The 21,096-nt window shown below is 48.4% G+C and overlaps 1 protein-coding gene across 4 annotated transcripts; it reads left to right on the top strand.

Moving 5' to 3' along the window:
- Positions 1–1,838: 1,838 nt before the first annotated feature.
- Positions 1,839–17,926, top strand: SMIM11 (small integral membrane protein 11). Of its 4 annotated transcripts, none has more exons than XM_039480618.2 (4): positions 1,839–1,928; positions 6,473–6,587; positions 12,678–12,844; positions 15,863–17,127. In XM_039480618.2, exons 2-3 carry the CDS (start codon positions 6,576–6,578, stop codon positions 12,840–12,842), a joined length of 177 nt encoding a protein of 58 aa, XP_039336552.1. In that variant the 5' UTR covers positions 1,839–1,928; positions 6,473–6,575; the 3' UTR covers positions 12,843–12,844; positions 15,863–17,127. The 4 variants fall into 4 exon arrangements, with proteins under 4 accessions (XP_039336552.1, XP_010336597.1, XP_003927691.1 ...); XM_010338295.3 differs by lacking the exons at positions 1,839–1,928; positions 15,863–17,127 and adding exons at positions 2,128–2,234; positions 17,137–17,926; XM_003927642.4 differs by lacking the exon at positions 1,839–1,928 and adding an exon at positions 2,128–2,234.
- The last annotated feature ends 3,170 nt before the right edge of the window (positions 17,927–21,096 follow it).

The following is a 21,096-nucleotide window of genomic DNA, read 5'->3' as shown; positions in this document are numbered from 1 at the left end:
ACTCTTGGCACAAATGATTTTGCCCACCTTCGCACACTAAGAGACTTCAACACTAGCATAGGTTCTAAGGGCTGAAAGCTAAAGTGTCTGCCCGAGAAAAGTGAATGCTGCCTGAAGAATTTACTATTTGTTCCAACCAAAACCTGGTGACTGGCAGACAGTCCCCGGCTCCCTGACTTAAAGCAGTTACTTTAGGAACTCTGCAATTACAAATCCTTTCTCTCCGCCTTTGAGATGTCAATCTTCTACCATTCAGAACGGTATTGTCTCTCTGAAATGCAAACATTCAAGGTCTCCTTGCTGAGTGGATGCCTTGCTCTAACTTACTGCCCCCTCATTAGAGACAGAAGTTTGTTTCCTCTCTCAATAAGAGCCAATTAACAAACCCAGATCACACTGACCAACCCCTTCCCACTTTTATGCATTTCCACTTCCTTGACTCTGCTGAAGCCCCGTTCCCACTTAGTTACCTTTGCACAAAGGGTAATTGGGCTGGGCCTTTTTCCTCTGGTAACAGCTAATGATTTCAGTTATTCCTTGCTGGTATGACGAGTGACTGGCTTTGTTTACCTCTGACACAAGTAAACAAACACATGAAGAGCAAAATCAAATTTTTTCTGGCCGGGTGCGATGGCTCATGCCTGTAATCCCAGCACTTTGGGAGGCCAAGGTGGGAGGATCACTTGAGGTCAGGAGTTGGAGACCAGCCTGGCCAACATGATGAAACCCCATATCTGGGCACCTGTAATCCCAGCTACTTGGGAGGCTGAGGCAGGTGAATTACCTGAACCCAGGAGGCGGAAGTTGCAGTGAACCGAGATTGCACCACTGCACTCCAGCCTGGGTGACAGAGTGAGATTCCACCTCAAAAAAAAAAAAAAAAAAAAAAAAAAATTGAGGTTTTTCCCTAATTAAGTACATTTCATCACTGAAACTAAGGGTGATAACATAGAGGGTTATCAGCCAACTTCACTTTGGGGGAATGGGAGAAATGCTGACTCTTTCCAAGCACATTGGGTGTATAGTGGTTGAAGACGATTGCCACTCTAGGATCCACTCCCACCAAACCTGGGCTTTTCACTTTCAACCCACCAACTGAAAACGCCGGTTCATTTTTCTACCCCATTTGCTTTTAGAATTCCTTCTGCCTGTTTTAGTGGCTCTATATGACCTGAATACCACTTATTTCTTAAAGCATAGCTCAGATGCTATTTTAAAAGGAGCCCAGATTACCCAGGGTCAAGTCCCAGCTCTGGTACTTGCGGCCTTTAAAGCCACAGAAAAATTACTTTAATCTCTTTGTGTCTCCCATTTCCTCATTTGTGAAATGGTTATCACGACAGCCACTAAGTGCTTTAGAACAAAGCTGTTTCTGTTACTTTCTCCAGGAACACTTCCCTTAACAGAACCAACCCCATCCACCCCTCAGTTCTTGTCTCTGCACCCTCCATCATTCTAACATAACCACAGAGCCTGGATGGGATTTGGAGTTATACTGCCTTGGTTCCAATCTCAATTCCGCCACTGCCATTCGCGCGTTTTCTATTGCCAGCCAACTTACTCTCCCCCGGCCTCAGTTTCCTCATCCCTAGAGGGTGAGCAGAGCAAATGGTGGTAACTCCATGCACATTCCTCTCGTCATCCTTGTGTTGGGTGCCCACTTTGTGCCCTCCCATGGCGCTAGCACTGAGTGGGCTCAAACTGCACGCGTTTACGAAGCACCTGGATGAATGAAGAAATCTGGGAACCCAGTACCAGGGCACCATACCGTTACCCCGAAGGAAAACGCATGCGCGGTGTCAGAGATCTGGACACTTCTTAAGGGGACCCACGTGTCCTCGGCTGCAGACAGCAGTGAGAAGACACCCAGGGAATGCGAGACAGCGGAGAGTCGGAGGGGTCCCGTGACGACCTCTAATCCTGCTCAGGTGAGTTCAGAGCGAACACGCCCCTGCCCGGTCCACACCCCAGCGCCTCCCCGTCGGGGCCTAAGTGAACAGCAGCCTCCCGCCACAGCGCCCGGGCTCCCTGCCTGGGCCCACTGCGCCTGCGCACGGAGCGGCGCGCCCTAGGACCGCTGCCCGCGCCCAGTGCGCCTGCGCACGGAGTAGCGCGCCCCAGGTCGGCTGCACTACGCCTGCGTACGGAGTGGTGCGTTTCGGGACGTGTAGTTTTCCCCGTGGAAGTCGTGGTTTGTGTGCGGCCGGGCGTTGGAGGCTCCGCCGCCAGGAGCAGTAAGTGTGTGACGTCGGGGTAGGAGTGACTCGAACTCAGCATTTCTTTGGGGTGCTGGGATCTCGCGGCCGGCCCTGCGCTCGAGTTTTCTCTCTTAGACAAACGTCTGTCCGCCCTCTGCCATGCCGGGGCGGGGATCCGGAGGGTGAAGGCCGCCAGGCCGCATCCGCGGGGCGCCCCTGCTGGATCCGGCCGTCAGGCGCCGCCAAACCCACAGCGGCGTGTTCCGGCCGGCAAGCGGCCCGGGCAGGGCCCAGGATTGGTTCAAGCCTAAGGGTGTTGGTCCCCGGAGGGTCTAGGGGGACGATCGAATGTTCTGGAAGGGCGGGGGAAGCGATGACAGCCCTTGGCCCTCATTCTCAGGTCGGGGGGCGGGGGGCAGGTGGGGCGAGGACCCCGGACTGGCCCCCGGGTTACCCAGGAGGAGCTGAGGCCCAGAGAGGTTCAGCGACTCGCCCAGGGTTGCACAGGGAGTACAGTACACCGACGTTGCTCTCCAGGGCCTGGGCTTCCAGCAGGAAGAGAGGCGGAAACCTGTCATGGCTCCTCGGCAGATCCCTGAAATGCTGAGATGTGGAGTCTGGGTAGCTGAGATGGGGCGGGGCTGGTTTCTTGAAAGTCAAGGCCCCCGTGTAGAGGGGCAAGTGATGCCCGAGGTTCACCTGGCAGCCCCCTCCCTGGACCTACTTCTGTTTATGATTGGGTGAAGGGTTCGGTGAAAAGGGTAGAGACTGGGAATGAGAACAGCTTCAGAAAGTTCAGACAAAGGGCACAGCATGATTAGTGGCTGGAAGGAGACAGCAGGTGATAGACTGATCCTCGAATTTGTTAGGGGTGCCGAGAAGGAAAGGTATTAATAGATTGTGGACAACACATTATCCATATTGCTTTAGTTGGCCTAACCAAAGTAAGCGAGTAGCTTTTTTGTTTCTAACAGAAGCCTGACAAAGGAAGACAGGTTATTTTTGCAGTGAAGGAAATAGAAATATTTGGAGTTGTAGCTAAGCCGCTTGTTCCTTTTGAGTTTTGAGCTAAGATCGTGGATAGTTCCAGGGAAAGTTAAAAATTTTCTGCAGTTTGTAGACTTTATGCCCCTCAAAAAGTCCCCAACTTGTTGGCTTTTGCAGTTCAGCCCTCAGGTACCAGCTGCCTCGTGTTTCTAACATTGCATCAGGTGTACATATGGCAGCAAAGCACATAGCTTACTGATACTTGGAGCTTTTTCTCATTTGCTGAAGGCTGAAGGGTGCTATGGAAATGGCTGGCTTGGGCATGCAATTGAAGGGAGGTGGGGAGAAGTGGTCATTCAGAGGCAGTGGGTGGGAGTGAGCAGGGCAGATCAGGGTGCTTCACTCTCTTGCCTCCCACCCCGCTACAGCCCTTCTTTTACTGTTTCGGGTTGACTCTAAATGTTTCTTTCCTAAAGAGTTGAATGTTATCACTCCAGGTATGAAGCTGAGGCAGCTGCCAGTATATTTTGGCAGTCAGGTTCTGTGATATGAGTGAGGATGGTGAATTGTGAATTCCAGAGTTGCAGAATTGTTTTTTAGATTTAGATTTTTTTTTTTTTTTTTTTTTTTTTTTTTTTTTTTGAGACGGGGTCTCAGTCTATCATCCATGCTGGAGTGCAGTGGCATGATCCTGGCTCACTGCAACCTCTATGTCCTGCGTTTAAGCGCTTCTCCTACCTTAGCCTCTCGAGTAGCAGGGACTACAGGTGCATGCCACCACATCCGGCTAATTCTTTGTATTTTTAGTAGAAACGGGGTTTCACCATGTTAGCCAGGATGATCTCCATCTCCTGACCTCATGATCCACCTGCCTCTGCCTCCCAAAGTGCTGGGGTTACAGGTGTGAGCCACCGTGCCCAGCCTAGATTCTGATTTTTTAGATGACAGCACTTAGGTTCAGAGGGTTAATGACTTACTCCATATGCCTTGCCATGGGTGCCACCAAGAGGAGAGTTCGGGTCTCCAGTTCTCCTGGTCCTCTGATTGCTGTTCCTTATTCCGTGCCCTGCTGTCTTTGAATGACTGCATTTTGCACTGGATGCTTTCAGCTTGACATGTCTGGTAGTGGATGGAGCGAGACTGAACAGAACAACAATGGCTGACATTTAATGCTTTTCTGTGTGCTGGCCATGGTGCTTCGTGTTTACAGTCGAATCTGCAAGAGAATTTACAGATGGGCAAATTGAGGCTGAGATAGGCCAAGTGACTTGTCTGAGGTCACATTGCTAGTGACCACAGCACAGGCTTTCCAGAGGGCCAGACCACGGGACATTCTTCTTCATTCATTTCCTCCTGCAAGATTGTTGGACCTATTTCTCATTCTTGACTTTGGGAATCAACATTCTACATACATCAATTCACTGGATATGCAGTTTTGCCCCAGAAAATTTTGAGGGAACAGCCAGACTCATCTACTGTATTTGTATACAACTCAATTAAAGCAGGAATTGTAAAAATAACCTTTATAAGACCTTTAACATTTTAATATACAACACAGCCAATCACTAAGATTATTAGAGATTCTCAAAGTGGAAATTGTAGCAACAGGTTATAACATGTTAGGAACATATTTCTTTAGTGCAGGTCAGAATCTGCTTCTCCTTAAAGATAAGTGGGCCATTTATACATGAAGGTAATGAGCAAATTCAGCCACCATCAGTACAGTCGAACAGATCTACCATTTAAATTCCTATCACTAGCTTATCTGACTTTGAAAAAGTCATGGGGAAAACTTGGCTACGTTGTGCCAACTGCTAGCTTGTTTTCAAGATATTATAATCTTGAATAGATGGGGAATGAACTTTTTATACTTAGATATCTTTGTAATTGAAAAAAAATTTTTTTTTGAGACGGAGTTTTATTCTTGTTGCCCAGGCTGGAGTGCAATGACACAATCTTGGCTCATCACAACCTCCGCCTCCCAGATTCAAGTGATTCTCCTGCCTCAGCCTCTCGAGTAGCTGGGATTACAGGCATGCGCCACCATGCCTGGCTAATTTTGTATTTTTAGAAGAGATGAGGTTTCTCCATGTTGGTCAGGCTGGTCTCAAACTCCCTACCTCAGATGATCTGCCTGCCTCAGCCTCCCAAAGTGTTGGGATTACCAGCATGAGCCACCAAGCCCGGCCAAAAGTTTTTAAAAAATCTTGCCTGAAGTTCATCTTACCCCCATTCTAAAGGCCTTTGAAATTTTCAGCCACTTTTCTTAATTATAACTGTAAGTGCATTTCAAAAAAAGTGTTTCCCTGACCTTTGAATGCCAGGCTCATTGCCTGTGTCAGGATAGTGCCGAGGTTGGAGCCCCGGAGCCAGACTGGATGGGTTTGAGCCCCAGGCCCACCTGTGAGAGCTTGGATGTGTTACTGCGTTTTGTTTCCTCTTCTGTAAAGTGGAGACAGTAAGCTGTTTCATGGGGTAGTTGTGAGGGCTAAATGCCTTAACTCATTTAAGTACTTCAGCCACTTTTTTTGTGTCTAATACAAAAAAGTTAAGCTATAATTATTGTGCTATAAAGCATTGAATTTCAGAAAAAGTAGGGGCACTAAGCACCATGTCTTTGACACCTTTCTTCATTTACAGATAGGACTGAAGCCCCAGAGGGAAGTCACTTAACCAGAGATGTAGGAGGCTCTTGGGGTATGTGGCATATTCTGCGAGTAGTGACCGCCAAGGGCCTGGAGTGAATCCCGTGCTGGGGCTGCCCCTGCCTTCTCACTTCCTTCCTGCCTTCTGCTAGGTCTCCCTCAAGCTTTAGAGAGAATTCTGCATGTGAATTGCATCTGACAGTTTTTCTGCCCTGTCATTTATTCCCTTGCCTTCAGATAATCCCTGAAAAAAACCAAGATGAGCTTAATTAACACTCAGAGGACTTGACAAAGACACTCACTCCCAAAACAGCCTGTGTTTGGATCTGGAGCAGGTAGAGGGACAGATTTTAGACGTGGGCTCTTAGGTCCACAGATGAATGGGATGGGAGCACTTGGCGCCTCAGGAGCAGCACTGGGGGCTGCAGAGAGCTGCTGAGGAGAGTTTACAGCTCAGTGAGGACCGCCTTCACCCAGCCCGTCCACTTCCCAGCAGTCTGTCAATCGCCTTATCAGGACACAGCCCACCTCTCTGTGATGCTCACTTTCTGTTCACATGCCCTCTCTCCATCAAAGAGACATCTTTCTAAGATGGTCTGCCCTAGGAACTCCAAATTGACCTTTTTCTTTCTTCCTGCCCAGATCAGACCTTCCAGTTCCCTGCACTTGACCTTCCAGCCGCCTCTCATGTGCTTGTCTGGTGGGGGTTTGTGTTGATCAGGAGTGAATTTACAGTTGCTCTACCATGAACTGGAAGGTGAGTATAGTTTCAGATGCACACACCCATGTCAGAAACACACCCGCGTCAGGAACATACACCACTGCTGGGTGCACACACTCATGTGAGACACACATGCCCGTCAGACACACACGCCCATCAGACACACCCATGTGCACATACCCCTGTTGGGCACACACACCCTGGGCACAGTACCTATGTCAGACACACTCACTCCTGTCAGGTGCACACAGCACTGTCGGACAGACACCTCTTTCAGGTACACACCTGTCAGGTACAGGTGTGACAAATTCTTTTCTCAGTCAGTGTAGTGTTAGCATAAATATTTATGGCTTGAGGTTTTCCCTTCTTCCTGATTGTGAAAATTCAGAATAACAGTTCTATACAAGTAGATTGATTAAAAAGAAAAAGTTGAAAGCATAATATTTATGTTTCATTTTAAGTTAAACATAAATGTACATTTACTCACTGGACTTGTGGAAGAAGGCCAGGCCATTTCTTCTTGTGTGCATTCACTAACTTCAAATCTTCCTCACTCTTCTTACAAAAACTATACCTTTAAAGCTTTACCTGCAATTTTGCATTTTGCTTTCTCTTTTTATACATTTTGTGTGTGTGTGTGTGGAGATAGGCTTCCATTATGTTGCCCAGGCTGCTCTTGAACTCCTGGGCTCAAGCAGTCCTCCTGCCTGAGCCTCCCAGAGTGTTGGGATTGCAGGAGTGAGCCACTGTGTTCGGCCCATTTTGGTTTCTTTAGAGTAGGTGCAGTGGACTGAATGTTTGTATTTCCCCAGGTTCGTATGTTGCAATCCTAGCGCCCAGTGTGGTGATATTTGGAGTTGGAGCCTGTAAGAGGTAATCAGATGAGGAAGCTGGAGCCCTAATGTATGGAATAGTGACCTTATACAAAGGACTCCAGAGAGCTCTCTTACTCCCATGTTGGGGGCACAACGGGAAGTCAGCCGTCTGCAACCTGGAAGAGGGCCCCACTGGAACCCACCTGGACTGCACCCTGATCCCCAGGCTTTCAGCCTTCCACACTGGGACAGATATCTTTTTAATAAGTCACCCAGTCTGTGGCCCTTTGTTGGAGCCTGAATTGACTCAGATAGTGGATTAAGATCTTAGGAAGCACTGCACACCGCATCTTGCCAGAGTTTCATGCTATTCCCTAGTCTTCTACGGTTGTCTTGCCAACAGCATTTTTTTCCCAGCTCATACTTGAGTCTTTCAAAGTATTCAACTTGGTTTTCATAAAAACTTTTGTTTTACACAGTCATATTTCACAAATGTAATGTTTAAATAAGTTATCGAACATAGCGTCAAGTACAACTTAAATCGCTTGGCGAATAAACACACCTGACCCTTGTGAAACATTAGATTCGACTGGTGGCAGCAGAAGTTCAAGGGCAGCCAGAGAGTAGGTCAGCAGTCAGGTTTCACCGAGAGAAAGGAGAATGTCATTTTTAAGTCCCTGACGTCGGTAAGGTGAGGTGGAGGTTGGTGAAGACAGCAGCCACTAAAATACATGTTTATTGTAGTCACTTAGCAAAGGCTAAAATCAAGCAAAAATTATACATTGTCTCACCATCTAGAGACAGCTACTGTTAACAGTCTTGGTGTAGTCATCCTTTTCTGTACGTATGTGTGGTGTGTTTTCATACATAGGATCTTATTATATGTGTTTTTTCAACTATTACATGTGTTTTTTCAATTATTATAAGCATTTTCTTCAAAACATCCAGTGATTTTCTATTGCAAGGAGAAACTGGAAAGGTCTGGAAGCAGGGCCAGGGAGCCAGGAAAGTAGCTTTCCCATCTTCCCCAGCGCTTTGGGGCAAGGGGCGTGGCAGGCCCTGCAGAGGGCTGAGGCCTCAGGACCTGGGGTAAGTTGAAAGATGCAGAGTGAGTGTTCTGTGATGGGTTGGAAGATACAGGAGAGTTCGTTTAGCATGCCTTGAGGATCAGAGCTCACAGTGGAAAGGCTGGGAGGGAAAGAAGAGGCGGTGAGGATGGAGAGGGGAAGGAGCGGAAAGCAGCATGGGGTGAGGTTTAGGGGGGCCGTTTGCCCACTGCAGTGGCGAAGTCAGTAGAGGTGAGAGGCAGTAAGTGGTACTAAGGGCCAAGGTTCAAGGCATTAAACCGAATGCTTCAAGGTGGTGTTTCTCACCCTGAGGACTAGTTAAGGCAAGGATTTCAGGCCTCACGCCCAGAGCTTCTGATTGGGTAGATCTGGCTGGGGCTGAGAATTTGCACTTTTCTCAAGTTCCAGCGGCACCGAAGCACACTGGTCGAAGGCAATGTGTGGAGACTTTTCTTCTTTAATTGTGTAGTGGCACCAACCCACTTGACCCTTGGGCCAGTCTTGCCTGTGACAGTTTTTTCTGCTGTCAGGGACAAAATCTCCCCAAGCCTTCCCAGACTCAGCTCCACGGAGCAGCTTTGTATTTAAACACAGCCCCTTCCAATGTAGCGTTAGAAAGGAATGGCCCCAGGCCGGGCACTGTGGTTCACGCCTGGCACTTTGGGAGGCTGAGACGGGCAGATCACTTTGAGCCCAGGAGTTCAAGACCATCCTGGACAATGTGGCGAAATCCTGTCTCTACAAAAAACATACAAACATTAGCTGGGCATGGAGATGCGCACCTGTAGTGCATCTGGGAAGCTGAGGCTGGAGAATTGCTCGAGCCTGGGAGGTGGAGGTTGCAGTGAGCCGAGATGGTACAACTGCAGCCTGGGCGACAGAGTGAGACCCTGTCTAAAAAGGAAAGGGAAGGAAAGGGGAAAGCAGGGAAGGAAGGAAGGAGGGAGGGAGGAAAGGAGGGACGGACGGAAGGAAGGAAGGAGGGAGGGAGGAAAGGAGGGACGGATGGACGGAAGGAAGGAAGGAGGGAGGGAGGGAGGACCTTGATTGCAGAGAGCTGCGAGGTTGAAGGATTCTTTGAAGGATTGTGTACCCCCAGAGCATCCGGAGGCCTTCCCGCTCTGGCTCAATGGGCCATGGCCGGCAGCGACAGTCAACACTGCCTGTGCATTAGCAACAAGTGTGGACTCATTATTTAAAAACTTCATTATTCCCATTTTATAGGTATTGGGGTTTTGTTTTTAAAAATTTATGTAGGTCTAGGCCAGACACGGGGGCCCAGCCTGTAGTCCCAGAACTTTGGGAGGCTGAGGTGGAAAGATCACATAAACCCAGGAGTTCGACACCAGCCTGGGCAATATAGTGGGACCCCAACTCTACAAAAAATAAGAAAAAATTAGCTGGGCATGCTGTCACCTGCCTGCAGTCCCATCTACTCAGGAGGCTGTCGGGGAGGATTGCTAGAGCCTGGGAGCTGTGGTCACGCCACTGTACTCCAGGCTGGTTGGAGTCTCAAAAAAAAGTTAATATAGATCTAGTCTACCCTGGTAGAATTCATTTTCCTCCCTGAAGGTCTGCATGTTTCAAGAAATATAAGGAGCTTGTTAAAAGGAAATTAGAGGAAGTGGTTTCACACCACTGAAGGTTAGTGCCTAGGAGAGGGGCCGGAAAGGGGCCCTGAGGCCCTTCACTTTAGCCTATTAATGTTCTTGACCTCTGCTGCCCTGTTCTGCCTCCTTCTCAGTCCAAACTTCAGCCTCTTGCCATGCCTCTTCACTGTCTGTGAAAGAAAGTGGGCACTGAAGCCCCCTGCCTGCATCCATTGGCGGGTGCTTCTCCATTTTCATGAGTTTTCTAACATCTGGATGAGAGTGTACACTCCTGCAATTGCTAAAGCTAGGTTTCTTATTTGGATTGTAGGGAGCTATGGGCAGTAATGTGGGCTTTGTTATGTTAATAGTAGGACCCCATTGGTTTATCTGGAGAGACTGAGAAAGCTGGAAGAGAGTAGCTTTTCCCAGTGTGATTCAGTGTGTCAGATAGCCTGGAAACTCCTAGCAAAAAAAAAAAGAAGTTTGTACAGCAGCATTCTTTTCGTAGCTGGTTTGTATGCATGGAGTCAAACCTTCACCACTAAAATGTGACCCTTCAAGAAAACAGAGGATCTCAAGGTTTCTTGAAGGGAGGGGGTTAGCCTAGGGAAGGAAGAAGAGCTGATAACCAAGTCAGTATTTGAAGCTGCTTATATTTAGCAGGATAAAAAGTTGAAAAGTTCCGCTTTCAGAACGTTTTCAGTCTTTTATACTGATGCCAGAGTGATCTTTCTGAAGTATATGTGATGTGTTTATTCTTTACTGTTAAAACGATTTCCTGGTTGAAAACTATTAACTAATTACTGAGTGTTCTTGTGTTCTTACTGTTTTAGTAAAATTAAAACGATTTAAGTATTTGCATCCCTGCCTCCTCCCATGATTTTCATTCCATTTCTGTTGTATCACGTTATATCCTTCTGCATATCCATACAAAACTAGTAAGATGGTTTCAGAGGTAGCGAGTCTGGTTGCCTCTGGAAATTTCAGTAGCCAAGCCACAGTGTATTTGCATAATGTAATTGCGAAGTGGATGAGTGTGAGGAGTGAATCATACATAGTAGGACAGCGTGATGCTGCAGAGTTGGGCTTTGGTGCGGGGTCAGGCCCTGCCTCGCTGACTGCTGCTTCCCCGCCTCTGCATTTTCTCAGCTCCGCCACAGTCAGGGCGATCCATCTGCTCGCGGAGGTAGCTAAGGACGAAAGGGAAAGAACCGCGTAAGGCACTTTGCATGCCGTGAGTTCCAAGTCGACCGTAGCTGATGGCTACAGCTTCTAAGTGCGAAATCCACATCTAGTTCTGAGTCATAAAGAGTTTTGATAAAATCATGGGAACATATGTCTACATACATTGTGATTTCCTGAATTTCAGCGTATTGAAAATCAGGCATCAGTGGAAGGGAAGGGAGACTGGCCCCGGGGTTAGAATGTCCTTCCAACTAGCTACTCATGAGGGAGCTGTGCGACCTCTCAGCCTCCTGGAGCTCTGCTTTCCTTGCTCATATAACCAGGGGGTCAACTAGGTCACCCTGAAAGTTCTTCTCAGCCCCTCGGTTCTGTAAGCATCTCGTGCACACCAACTAGGTTCAGATAAACTTCAGTTAGACTATTAAGAGGGAGGTGCACATGTACCCCCCCATAGTAGAATCTCATTTTATTGGTATTACATAGAATAAGTGATTGGCAGAAATATAAGGATTTCACTGGGTGTGGTGGCGCATGCCTGTAGTCCCAGCTACTCAGGTGGATTTATCTGGGTTTTGTTGTTGTTGTTGTTGTTTTAAGACATGGGATCCTATCAGGTAAGATGCTGCCTGGTCCTCTAAAATAATGCTTGCTTAACCGAAGCATACCTTTTCACTATTTGGGAAGGAATTTTCAATCACCTAAAAAGCACATAATTGTCATTCAGGTCATACCAACCCTGTGTATGGAACTGGTGTTTGCTTTGAGGTGCTACTGCAATATGTAGAATTTCACAAAAAAACGTACTAGTGCAAATAGTGAATAATTCAAATTCATAGTTTTCCCCTAGATTTTATTTGAGTAAATGGGTTTGCAGGAGCAGTTGATAAGTAGCTATGTTTTAATGTTTTCAGTTCTGTTGTGTTTTATTTTACCATCAAGTGCCAGTGCTAATGAGTCTCTAGAAACGAGAAAATCCAGAGTACGAAAGCTGCAGTTTCCAGAAGCAAGGTCTGATTGACCTTGACTTTGCAGATGGAGCGGCAGGAGCTCAGAAAGGCCCATTGCCTGACCCAGGTCGCAGTCAGTTGGTGGCAAAGTAGAGCTGTGACCCAGGCCTCTGGGCTCCAGCTTCTTTCACTGGATCCGGCTGCTGCCTCAGAAGCAAGGGCCTGTGTGATTGGCAGGTTGCACGGTTTGAGCTGAGAGAGACCAGAGTCACCACGCTGGTAGTTGACTGGTGGTCCCCTCCATGAAGCCAGTCGCAAGCAAGCCACAAAGAGCAGAGCTGTAACTTGACTGTCAGCCCGTGGGGATGCAGACCTTTTTGCTTGGTCTCCAGTGTAGCCCCCGCTCCTAGCCTCGTGCCTGTCGCAGAATAGGTTCTAAGTAAATGTTTGTTGACTGAAGGAACATAAAAGAAACCTCCCATATCAGTATGGAACCTTTAGCATGACTTTCTTCTTGAAGGTTCTGGAACACGTGCCCCTGCTGCTGTATATCTTGGCAGCAAAAACATTAATTCTCTGCATGGCATTTGCTGGAGTGAAAATCTACCAAAGAAAAAGATTGGAAGCAAAACAACAGAAACTGGAGGCTGAAAGGAGGAAGCGATCAGAGAAAAAAGACAACTGAAGGTGAGTTGCCGGACCTTGCAAAAGGGAGCTGGCCAGTGCGCTGACCGGTGAGCGGGTGACAGAGGTCTGAGGCTTCCCTGTCCGGGGTCTGAAGGGCTGCCTGGGGGCACGTGGCCTCGCCGGTTCTCTCTAAGGGCCAAGTGTGCAGATCCTGGGCGTGGTGGAATCTGAATGCTGCTGAGCCGAGGCTCACGGAGGGTTCGTTCATCCTTCTCGAAAGCTGCTTCCCAGAGAAGCAGATACTGAAACCATCTGCATTTGTGTGGGGAGAAGTTGGCAGATGCGAGGAGTCACAGGTCATTTGAAATTCTAAGATTAAGAAGCCCTGTTATCTTTAAGATACACTCTGACTCCTGGGGGAGGAAGGCAGCAAAGCACCCTGCCGCGTGTGTACCTAGGCAGCAGTCCTGCATGTTCTTCACATGTACCCCAAAACCTAAAATGCAATTAAAAAAAAAAAAAGTCTGACTCCTTGGTATGACAGACAAATCCCTTCCCAGTCTGGTCTCAACCCAGACTTCATTTGCCACTTCTGCCCACTCCCCGTAGGCCATTCCTCGGCCACCAAGGCCTTTGGCCGTGCTTATTAGGCTCTTCCCAAGGACCTCCTCTCCAGGCCTGAGGGCACACTCGTCGCTGTCACCCAGTGGCTGTCACCTGTCACAGTGCACACTGGTGGGCTTAGAACATACTTGGGGAGTTACAGTACATCAAGGCACCAGAAAGTTACTGTTAAGGCCCTGTTGCAGATTTCACACCGGATAATTCACAGCTACCTTGATTCTGGTGTATTGATGTAGTTTCTTCACTTTGCAGGTTGAGTTTTGTACTTTAAAAATTGTAGGATTCAGCCAATGTGGCGGCTCATGCCTGTAATCCCAGTGCTTTGGGAGGCAGAGGTGGGAGGATTGCTTGAGCCGAGGAGTTTAAGACCAGTCTGGGCAACATAGGGAGACTCTGTCTCTACAAAAACTAAAACAACAGCAACAACAAAAAAGCTTAGTCACACATTTATTGGGTGTGCTAACACATGCCTGTAGTCCCAGCTACTCAGGAAACTGAGGTGAAGGATTGCTTGAGCCCAGGAATTCAAGGCTGCAGTGAACCATGATCACACCATTGCACTCCAGCCTGGGTGACAGAGCAAGACCCTGTCTAAAAAAAAAAAAAAAAAGGATTCAAATATATGGCAGTGGTGGGGGTTCTAGGTCAGTGCTTCCCAGACCTGGCTAATGATCAGAATTGCCCAGGTGTTTGTTAAAATAAAGATTCCCAGGCTTCAATCCAGAGAGATTCCATAATGTCTCTGGTTAGGTTTCGGTATCTGGGTTGTTTTGTTGTTGTTTTTAAGATGCAGGATCCTACTCTGTCATCTGGGCTGGAGTGGTGCAGTGGCATCATCTTGGCTAACTGCAGTCTCAGCCTCCGGGGCTCAAGCAATCCTCCCACCTCAGCCTCCCAAGTAGCTAGGGCTACAGGAGCATACAACCATACCTGGCTAGGTTTTTAAAAAACTTTTTGGTAGAGAAGGGGTCTTGCTGTGTTGCCTAGGCCTGTCTTGTACTTCTGGGCTCAAGCAGTACTTTCGCCTCAGCCTCCCCACGTGCTGAGGTTACAGGTGTGAGCCACTGTGCCCAGCCTCTGTTCTTTTGAAAACCCGTTAGGTAGTCCTTAGGTTGTCTTCTCAGCAACAGGTCCTTGTAGGAGCCACTGGGCTCGGTGACCCCCCAAGCCCAGCCTACTCGGCGATTCCACGCTCCGTCAGGAGGAATTTCTTTGCGGTGCTGTCAGACTTGCTGAGGTGAAAGGCCTACTGATGAGGAATAGTAGCACCACCTACTGGGTGGTTCTTCTGTGCTGGGGACTCGGCCAAGCATTTCATGCACAACTGTGTTATTCAGCCCTGATGACTCTGTGAGGCATGTTCAGATGGAAAGAATGGCTCACTCTGTATATGGTGAAGAACAGAATCAGAAACTGATCCCAGGTCAAATGCATTCAATCATCAGGCCCGAGCCCACGCTGCACTGCGTTCCTGAATACAGGCAAGTGAGCTTGTAGGGACACTTTGCTCTCTGTCACTCACCCCTTCCAGCATCTGCCCACCACTTGCTGGTCCTCAGTGAGCTGTAGGCTTTTGCTAGTTAGAAGTTAATTTCCCTTTTTTTTTTTTTTTAAAAAAAAAAAAAAAACAACAACGATGTTTTATTGACAAATTCAGGAGTAGGCATTAGGATGGGGAGGAGAGACATTAAAAAGGGTGAGGGAAGGCAGTTTAAATTAAAACGTTGCTGATTGAATTTATATTCCTGACAGTCCTCATTTTGTGTGTTAAACGGATTAAAGGAAGAAAAGATGAGATGGAAGATCATAAAGGCTTTTTCCCTCCCACAAACATCACCAGAGACCTGCAGTTAAGTCAGGGCTGGATGGCTAAGAAGCAACTTGGGGTGTGGGGCTTCCTCTCTAGGCTGGGAGCTTCTTAAAGAGTAGAGCCTTGCTTCAAACAAAGGGGGTTTTCAGGCCGGGCGAGGTGGCTCAGGCCTGTAATCCCAGCACTTTGGGAGGCTGAGGTGGCTGGATCACCTGAGGTCAGGAGTCCAAGACCAGCCTAGCCAACACGGTGAAACCCCGTCTCTACTAAAAATACAAAAATTAACTGGGTGTGGTGACACGTCTCAGTAATCCCAGTTATACTCAGGAGGCCGAGGCACGAGAATTGCATGAACCAGGGAAGCGGAGGTCGCAGTGAGCCAAGATTGTGCACTGCACTCTAGCCTGGGCAACAGAGTGAGACTTTGTCTTAAAACAAAACAAAAAACGGGGGTGGTTTCAGATGGAAGGGAAACACGATGTTAAAAATGCATTCATTAATAAATAGACTTGAGTGATAGACGTGCGTGATGTCCATTTGTTTAGTCTGAATGGCTGAGCCCAGGTGTTGATGTTGAGCCAGTAAAACATTAGGTATACCCTTGTCAGACATTTCCTACTCATCCCTTTGGTTTTCCCTTCTAGATTCTGCAATGTAAATGTCAGCTTGAGTGGATTCCGGCTGAGAAGAAAGAGAAGAAAGACTTAATTATTGAACAATGTGTCAGAGGATAAACTCCCAGCCTAGACCTTTCACTCAAAATAGCGTACATTTGTATATGCTTTTAAAAGAACCAGTATTAGCCGGGCATGGTGGCTCACGCCTGTAATCCCAGCACTTTGGGAGGGTTAGGCGGGTAGATCTCTTGAGGTCAGGAGTTCAAGACCAGCCTGGCCAACATGGTGAAACCACATCTCTACTAAAAATAACCAAAGTTAGCCAGGTGTAGTGGCACATGTCTGTAATCCCAGCTACTTGGGAAGCTGAGGCAGGAGAATTGCTTGAACCCAGGAGATGGAGGTTGCCTTGAGCCGAGATCATGCCATTGCACTCCAGCCTGGGTGACAGAGCAAGACTCCGTCTCAAAAAAAAAAAAATTAAAAAAAATAAATAACCAGTATTTTGTTTACTAAAATATCTTTTTTTAAAAAGGTGTCGTGGCTTTTGGAATAAGTCACAATGTCTCTCTCTCTCTCTCTGTCTCTCTCTCCTCTCTCTGTCTCTCTCTCTCACATAGCACCCTCCACCCTATGTTGTAAAGGACGGGGTTTTGTAAACTCGTACCTCCTGTACCATCTCAAGCTGGGGGGTCCCACCTGAGAGTCTTCCACAGAGGACGAGGTGCTGCAGAAGCATTTGCTGTGGGGGAGGGGTCCCCAGCACTGGGTGCCTGGGCCAGCTACGACCGCACCCCAGGGCCCCTCATCGGCTGCCCTCCTGGACCCTCATTTCTCCTCTTTCCTTCTTACAGGTGCCACGCCCCTGGGAGAGTGTTTTAGAGTGTTTTCACTGTTAGGGTGGAGGGAGGCTGTGTATGTCTAGGAGAGCTGGCTCCCCTGCTAACCATGAGGGTCCTTGCAGCAGGGAATCGCGGGAGCCCCAGGATGTGCTTTGCCCTCTCCTCACCTGTTTGCTCCTTGGGGTTTGCTGATGAGATGAAGAATGAGGCATCCATAGGAGCTGCTGGAACCAAGGGCAGGGAGGATGGGAAGAGGTTTTACCCAGCACCGAATACACACAGATCTCTGTGACAAGAGCTCATGCTCTCCCGCTTCTCACAAGACCCCAGAGTGGATGGGGAAGGAGGCGGCAGCAGCCAGCGCCGGAAGCAGGGTGCAGCGTTTGGTCTGGTTGCTGACGGCTGTGTGGGAAACTTGCAGGAGTGTGTGTTACTAAATGGCTACCCGTCCTGGCCCAGCTTGGTTGCAGGTTGCGTTTTCCATGTGGGGATTCAGGAGTTCCATCTGAAATTGCACCGTGCTTGCTGGATGCTCTTTATCACAATGTAGGAAGCAGGAGAGAATTTCCAAAGTTCCGGAGACAGACAGACCCTGGTCCTACAAGCTGCAGAGCTCACCACAGTCGAAGCGGACTTTCACGTAAGCCCAGACCTAAGCCTCTCTAAAAGAGGCCACTCCAGCCTTTGCCAGGAGCTCTGTTGACTTTATTCTGCCTAATCCTGCTGTGGCCTGGGGTCCTGTTGGAACATGAATGGAAGACCAGAGCAGGGGTGGAATGCCCTTGGCTTTCTGCCACCTGCCCTCCACGTGTCCACGACATGCTCAGATGGGGTCTAGAACTGACCCTGGGCCGTGGCCTACCATCCTGCCTGTGTCAGGGCCGCTCCGCAGCCTGGCAGGCCACCCTGCCCACCCTGGCCCGTGTTCCTGCCCCAGAGGCCTGGCCTGTCTGCTTACTGCCCAACCCTCGGGTGTAGGGCATCTCCTGCTCCTGCCTTGCCTGGCATCAGACCTACGGCCTTGGCACCATTTCCTCATTTCCTCCCTCATGCCCACCCCCCTGTGTGCCCCCTAAGTCCAAGGAGGGCGGGGGGTCTGCTGGCCAGGAGACACTCAGGTGCTAAACATAGTGCTTTTCTAGGGTTTGGGGCTTAAAGCTACACTTTGGCCTTTGTGGAAGATCTGGCCATCTTGGAAAATTTGGTAGAAGATGACCTAAGGATGGAATTAAACCACTGATCACCCCGATTGTGCCCATGGCTTTTCCAGTTTTTCTTTTTGGTTTTATTTTTTTAGAGATGAGATCTTGCTGTGTCCCCCAGATTGGGGTGCAGTGGTGCGATCATAGCTCACTGCAGCCTTGAACTCCTGGGCTCAAGTGATCTTCCCACCTCAGCCTCTGGAGTAGCTGAGACTGGGCCGTGCTCATTTTTTTATTTTTAGTAGGGACAAGGGTCATGCTATACTGCCCAGGCGGGGTGTAGGTTTTTTTGTGAAGAGCATTTGGGAGTTTTGTTTTTGCTTGATTACTTTTCCTTTACCACTAGGGGGAGATCATTAATCACGAATTGAAGGGGTTTCTTTCTTTCTTTCTTTCTTTTTTTTTTTTTTTCCAGTAAAGAAAGAATTTAATTGAAGTAAGGCAGGCCCCCCGGGGGATGGAGTTATTATTCAAATCAGTCTCTGAAGGCTCAGAGGTTAGGGGTTTTCAAGGTGGAGTTCTTGCTATAATTCCACTCTTTCTGCCTTCTCCCTCCCTCTCTCTTTTTGAGAAAGGGTCTCACTCTGTCACCCAGGCTGGAGTGCAGTGGTGCAATCAGAGTCCACTGTAGCCTCAAACTTTTAGGCTGCAGCGATCCTCCTGCCTCAGGCTTCTGAGTGCCTGCAACCACAGCCGCTACACCTGGCTTCATTGTTTTAAGCCCCCAGACCTGTGGTAATTAACCTGGTGAAACAACTCCTATTGCGTAGTATATTTGTAAGGTCTTTTTCCCTCAGGATTTCATGTACATTTTAGGATTTAAGTTCTTTGAGAGCAAACCATGGTACTCAGACTTCCTTAGTCACTTCAATGTGCTGTCATTGTGCAGGCCCACGTGTAGGGCCCAAGTTTTGGGAGATGAGTTGATTCCACACCCTATGTCCTGTTTTTTTTCCACGCCTCCCAGGGTTCTGGAACAGTAGGCACCAACAGCTACACATGCGGAACTCACACCACTGTCTGTGATGTGGGAACTGCTGTTACCTACCGCAAACGAATACAGCACTGTTGGCTGTCAAGTGAGGCTTGGAGCAGTGGAAAGTTGGTGGTTCTGAGTGGTTGACTGTTTGAGGTGTGATTCATCTCCTGGAAAAATGCTCCCAGGACTTCCTTTGTAACCAGGACAAAGTGCCACGGAAGTTAACCACTTAGTTGCTGAAAAGCATTGAACACCCACTTGGGTCTGGCAAAGTCTTTTTGAATAATACAGGGAGGTTCAGGAGAGAAAGAAGCCAAGCAGAGGATGAGGCGCTTTCTGCACTTGGCTGTCAGAAACCTGGACTCACAATTTTATTGAGCCCGTTTGGGGTTGTGTAGAAAGTTTTTCTTTCTTTACTTTTTTTTTTTTTTTTTTTTTTTTTTGGGACAGGGTCTGACTCTGTCACCTAGGTTGGAGTGCAGTCGTGCGGGCTCTGCTCACTGCAACCTCCGCCTCCCAAGAGACTCTCCCATCTCAGTCTCCCGAGCAGCTGGGACCATAGGTGTGTGCCACCATGCCCAGCGAATTTTGGTATTTTTTGTAGAGACAGGGTTTGCCATATTACTGGCCTCGAACTTCTGAGCTCAAGCAATCCTTCCACCTTGGCTTCCCAAATTGCTAGGATTACAGGTGTGAGCCATTGTGCCCAGCTCAGAAATTTTTATGACTTGTTTTTATTTCAAAGAGCTTATGTTTTTAGAGCCCACCCCCACCATTTTTTAGATTCATGTAGAATTGAGTGAATTGAGAGGGTATCCCACCACCCACCATGCTATCAACATCCCATATGAATTTATAAGTCTTCTTTTATTTCAGAGGTAGGGTTTCACCTTGTCACCCAGGCTGGAGTGCAGCGGACAACCATAGCTCACTGTAGTCTCAAACTCCTGGCTCAAGTGATCCTCCTTCCTCAGCCTCCCAAGTAGCTAGGACTATAGATGCATGCACCCAGCCCAGCTATTGTTAAGTGTTTTCGTAGAGACAAGGTCTTGCTATGTTGCCCAGGCTGGTCTTGAACTCGCGACCTCAAGCAGTCCTCCTGCCTCGGCCTCCCAAAGTGCTGGGATTACAGGTGTGAGCCGTCGTGCCGAGCCGTAAGGTATTCTTCTTACACATTTAGAATGATTAGTTCTATTGTAAAATTACTGTCTGCATATATATAACCAAGAGTGGATTTTATGATAGGTTTAATAGGGGTCAAGCCTTTTTCTATAAAAGTGAAAAAGACAACCACAAACCCTCACAACTGACATCAGCAGCAGCCCCAAACCTAAAGAGTGTGGGAGGGGGGTGTTGTCCCACTGCAAGTGGCTCAGCTACAGGGTCTTGGGATGGAACTCCATGGCACAGTCTAAGGACCTATTGGGATTCCTGGTGTTGGCCGGGAAATTGGCTGGATAAGTGGTCTCTACAGACCCCCATGTGTGCCATCCCGTGCCCACATAGCCCACTTGAACCCACTACTGCATAACTTTCCAGGTCCTAATTGGGACCACCTACTCCCCTTGGAGGGTCTGGATGGAGTTTTACCTCTACAGGTGCCTCTCGCTCATCCTCCCTCACCTTGCCGACAAGGCAGGACAATTGGGAGGAGGGAGTCTTGCTTGACAGACCTAAAGGCAGGGTTTCACTTTGTCACCCAGGCTGGAGTGCAGTGGACAGTCATAGCTCACTGTGGTCTCAAACTCCTGGCTTAAGTCATCCTCCTCCCTCAGCCTCCCAAGTAGCTAGGACTATAGATGCATGCCACCCAGCCCATCGGCAATGTCTCGCCTGTGGCAAACTGGATCCCGGTGGATTACTTTGGTGGGTGGAAACCAGTTGGCACCCTATTTAATTTGGACTTTTTGGGGGATAACTGCACACTGGTTCTCTTTTCTTCTCAGACCTAAATTTTGACCACACAACCTTTCAGCCTGCTCACCCCCATCCTCCTTTGAGCTGGGTTAACCCTAATTCACCCCCTGACAGAGCCCTCAAAGTAGCCTTTACAAGATCAAAGTCAAGACCCCTAACTTACCAATAAATTTTAATGAAACTTCCAGAAAAAGTGCTTTGCCAGCATCCTTAGGAACCGCTCAGTTCTTGCAGCAGGAGGGCGCTGTTGGAAGTCCATTTGGCTGTAGTGGTGTGGAATCCAACACGCAGCAGCTTCACTGCTTGTTGGAGGAATCGCCC

Source organism: Saimiri boliviensis, chromosome 18 (genome assembly GCF_048565385.1).
Source record: "Saimiri boliviensis isolate mSaiBol1 chromosome 18, mSaiBol1.pri, whole genome shotgun sequence".
Classification (NCBI taxonomy): Eukaryota; Metazoa; Chordata; class Mammalia; order Primates; family Cebidae; genus Saimiri; species Saimiri boliviensis.
This window is presented reverse-complemented; position numbering and strand designations above follow the sequence as displayed.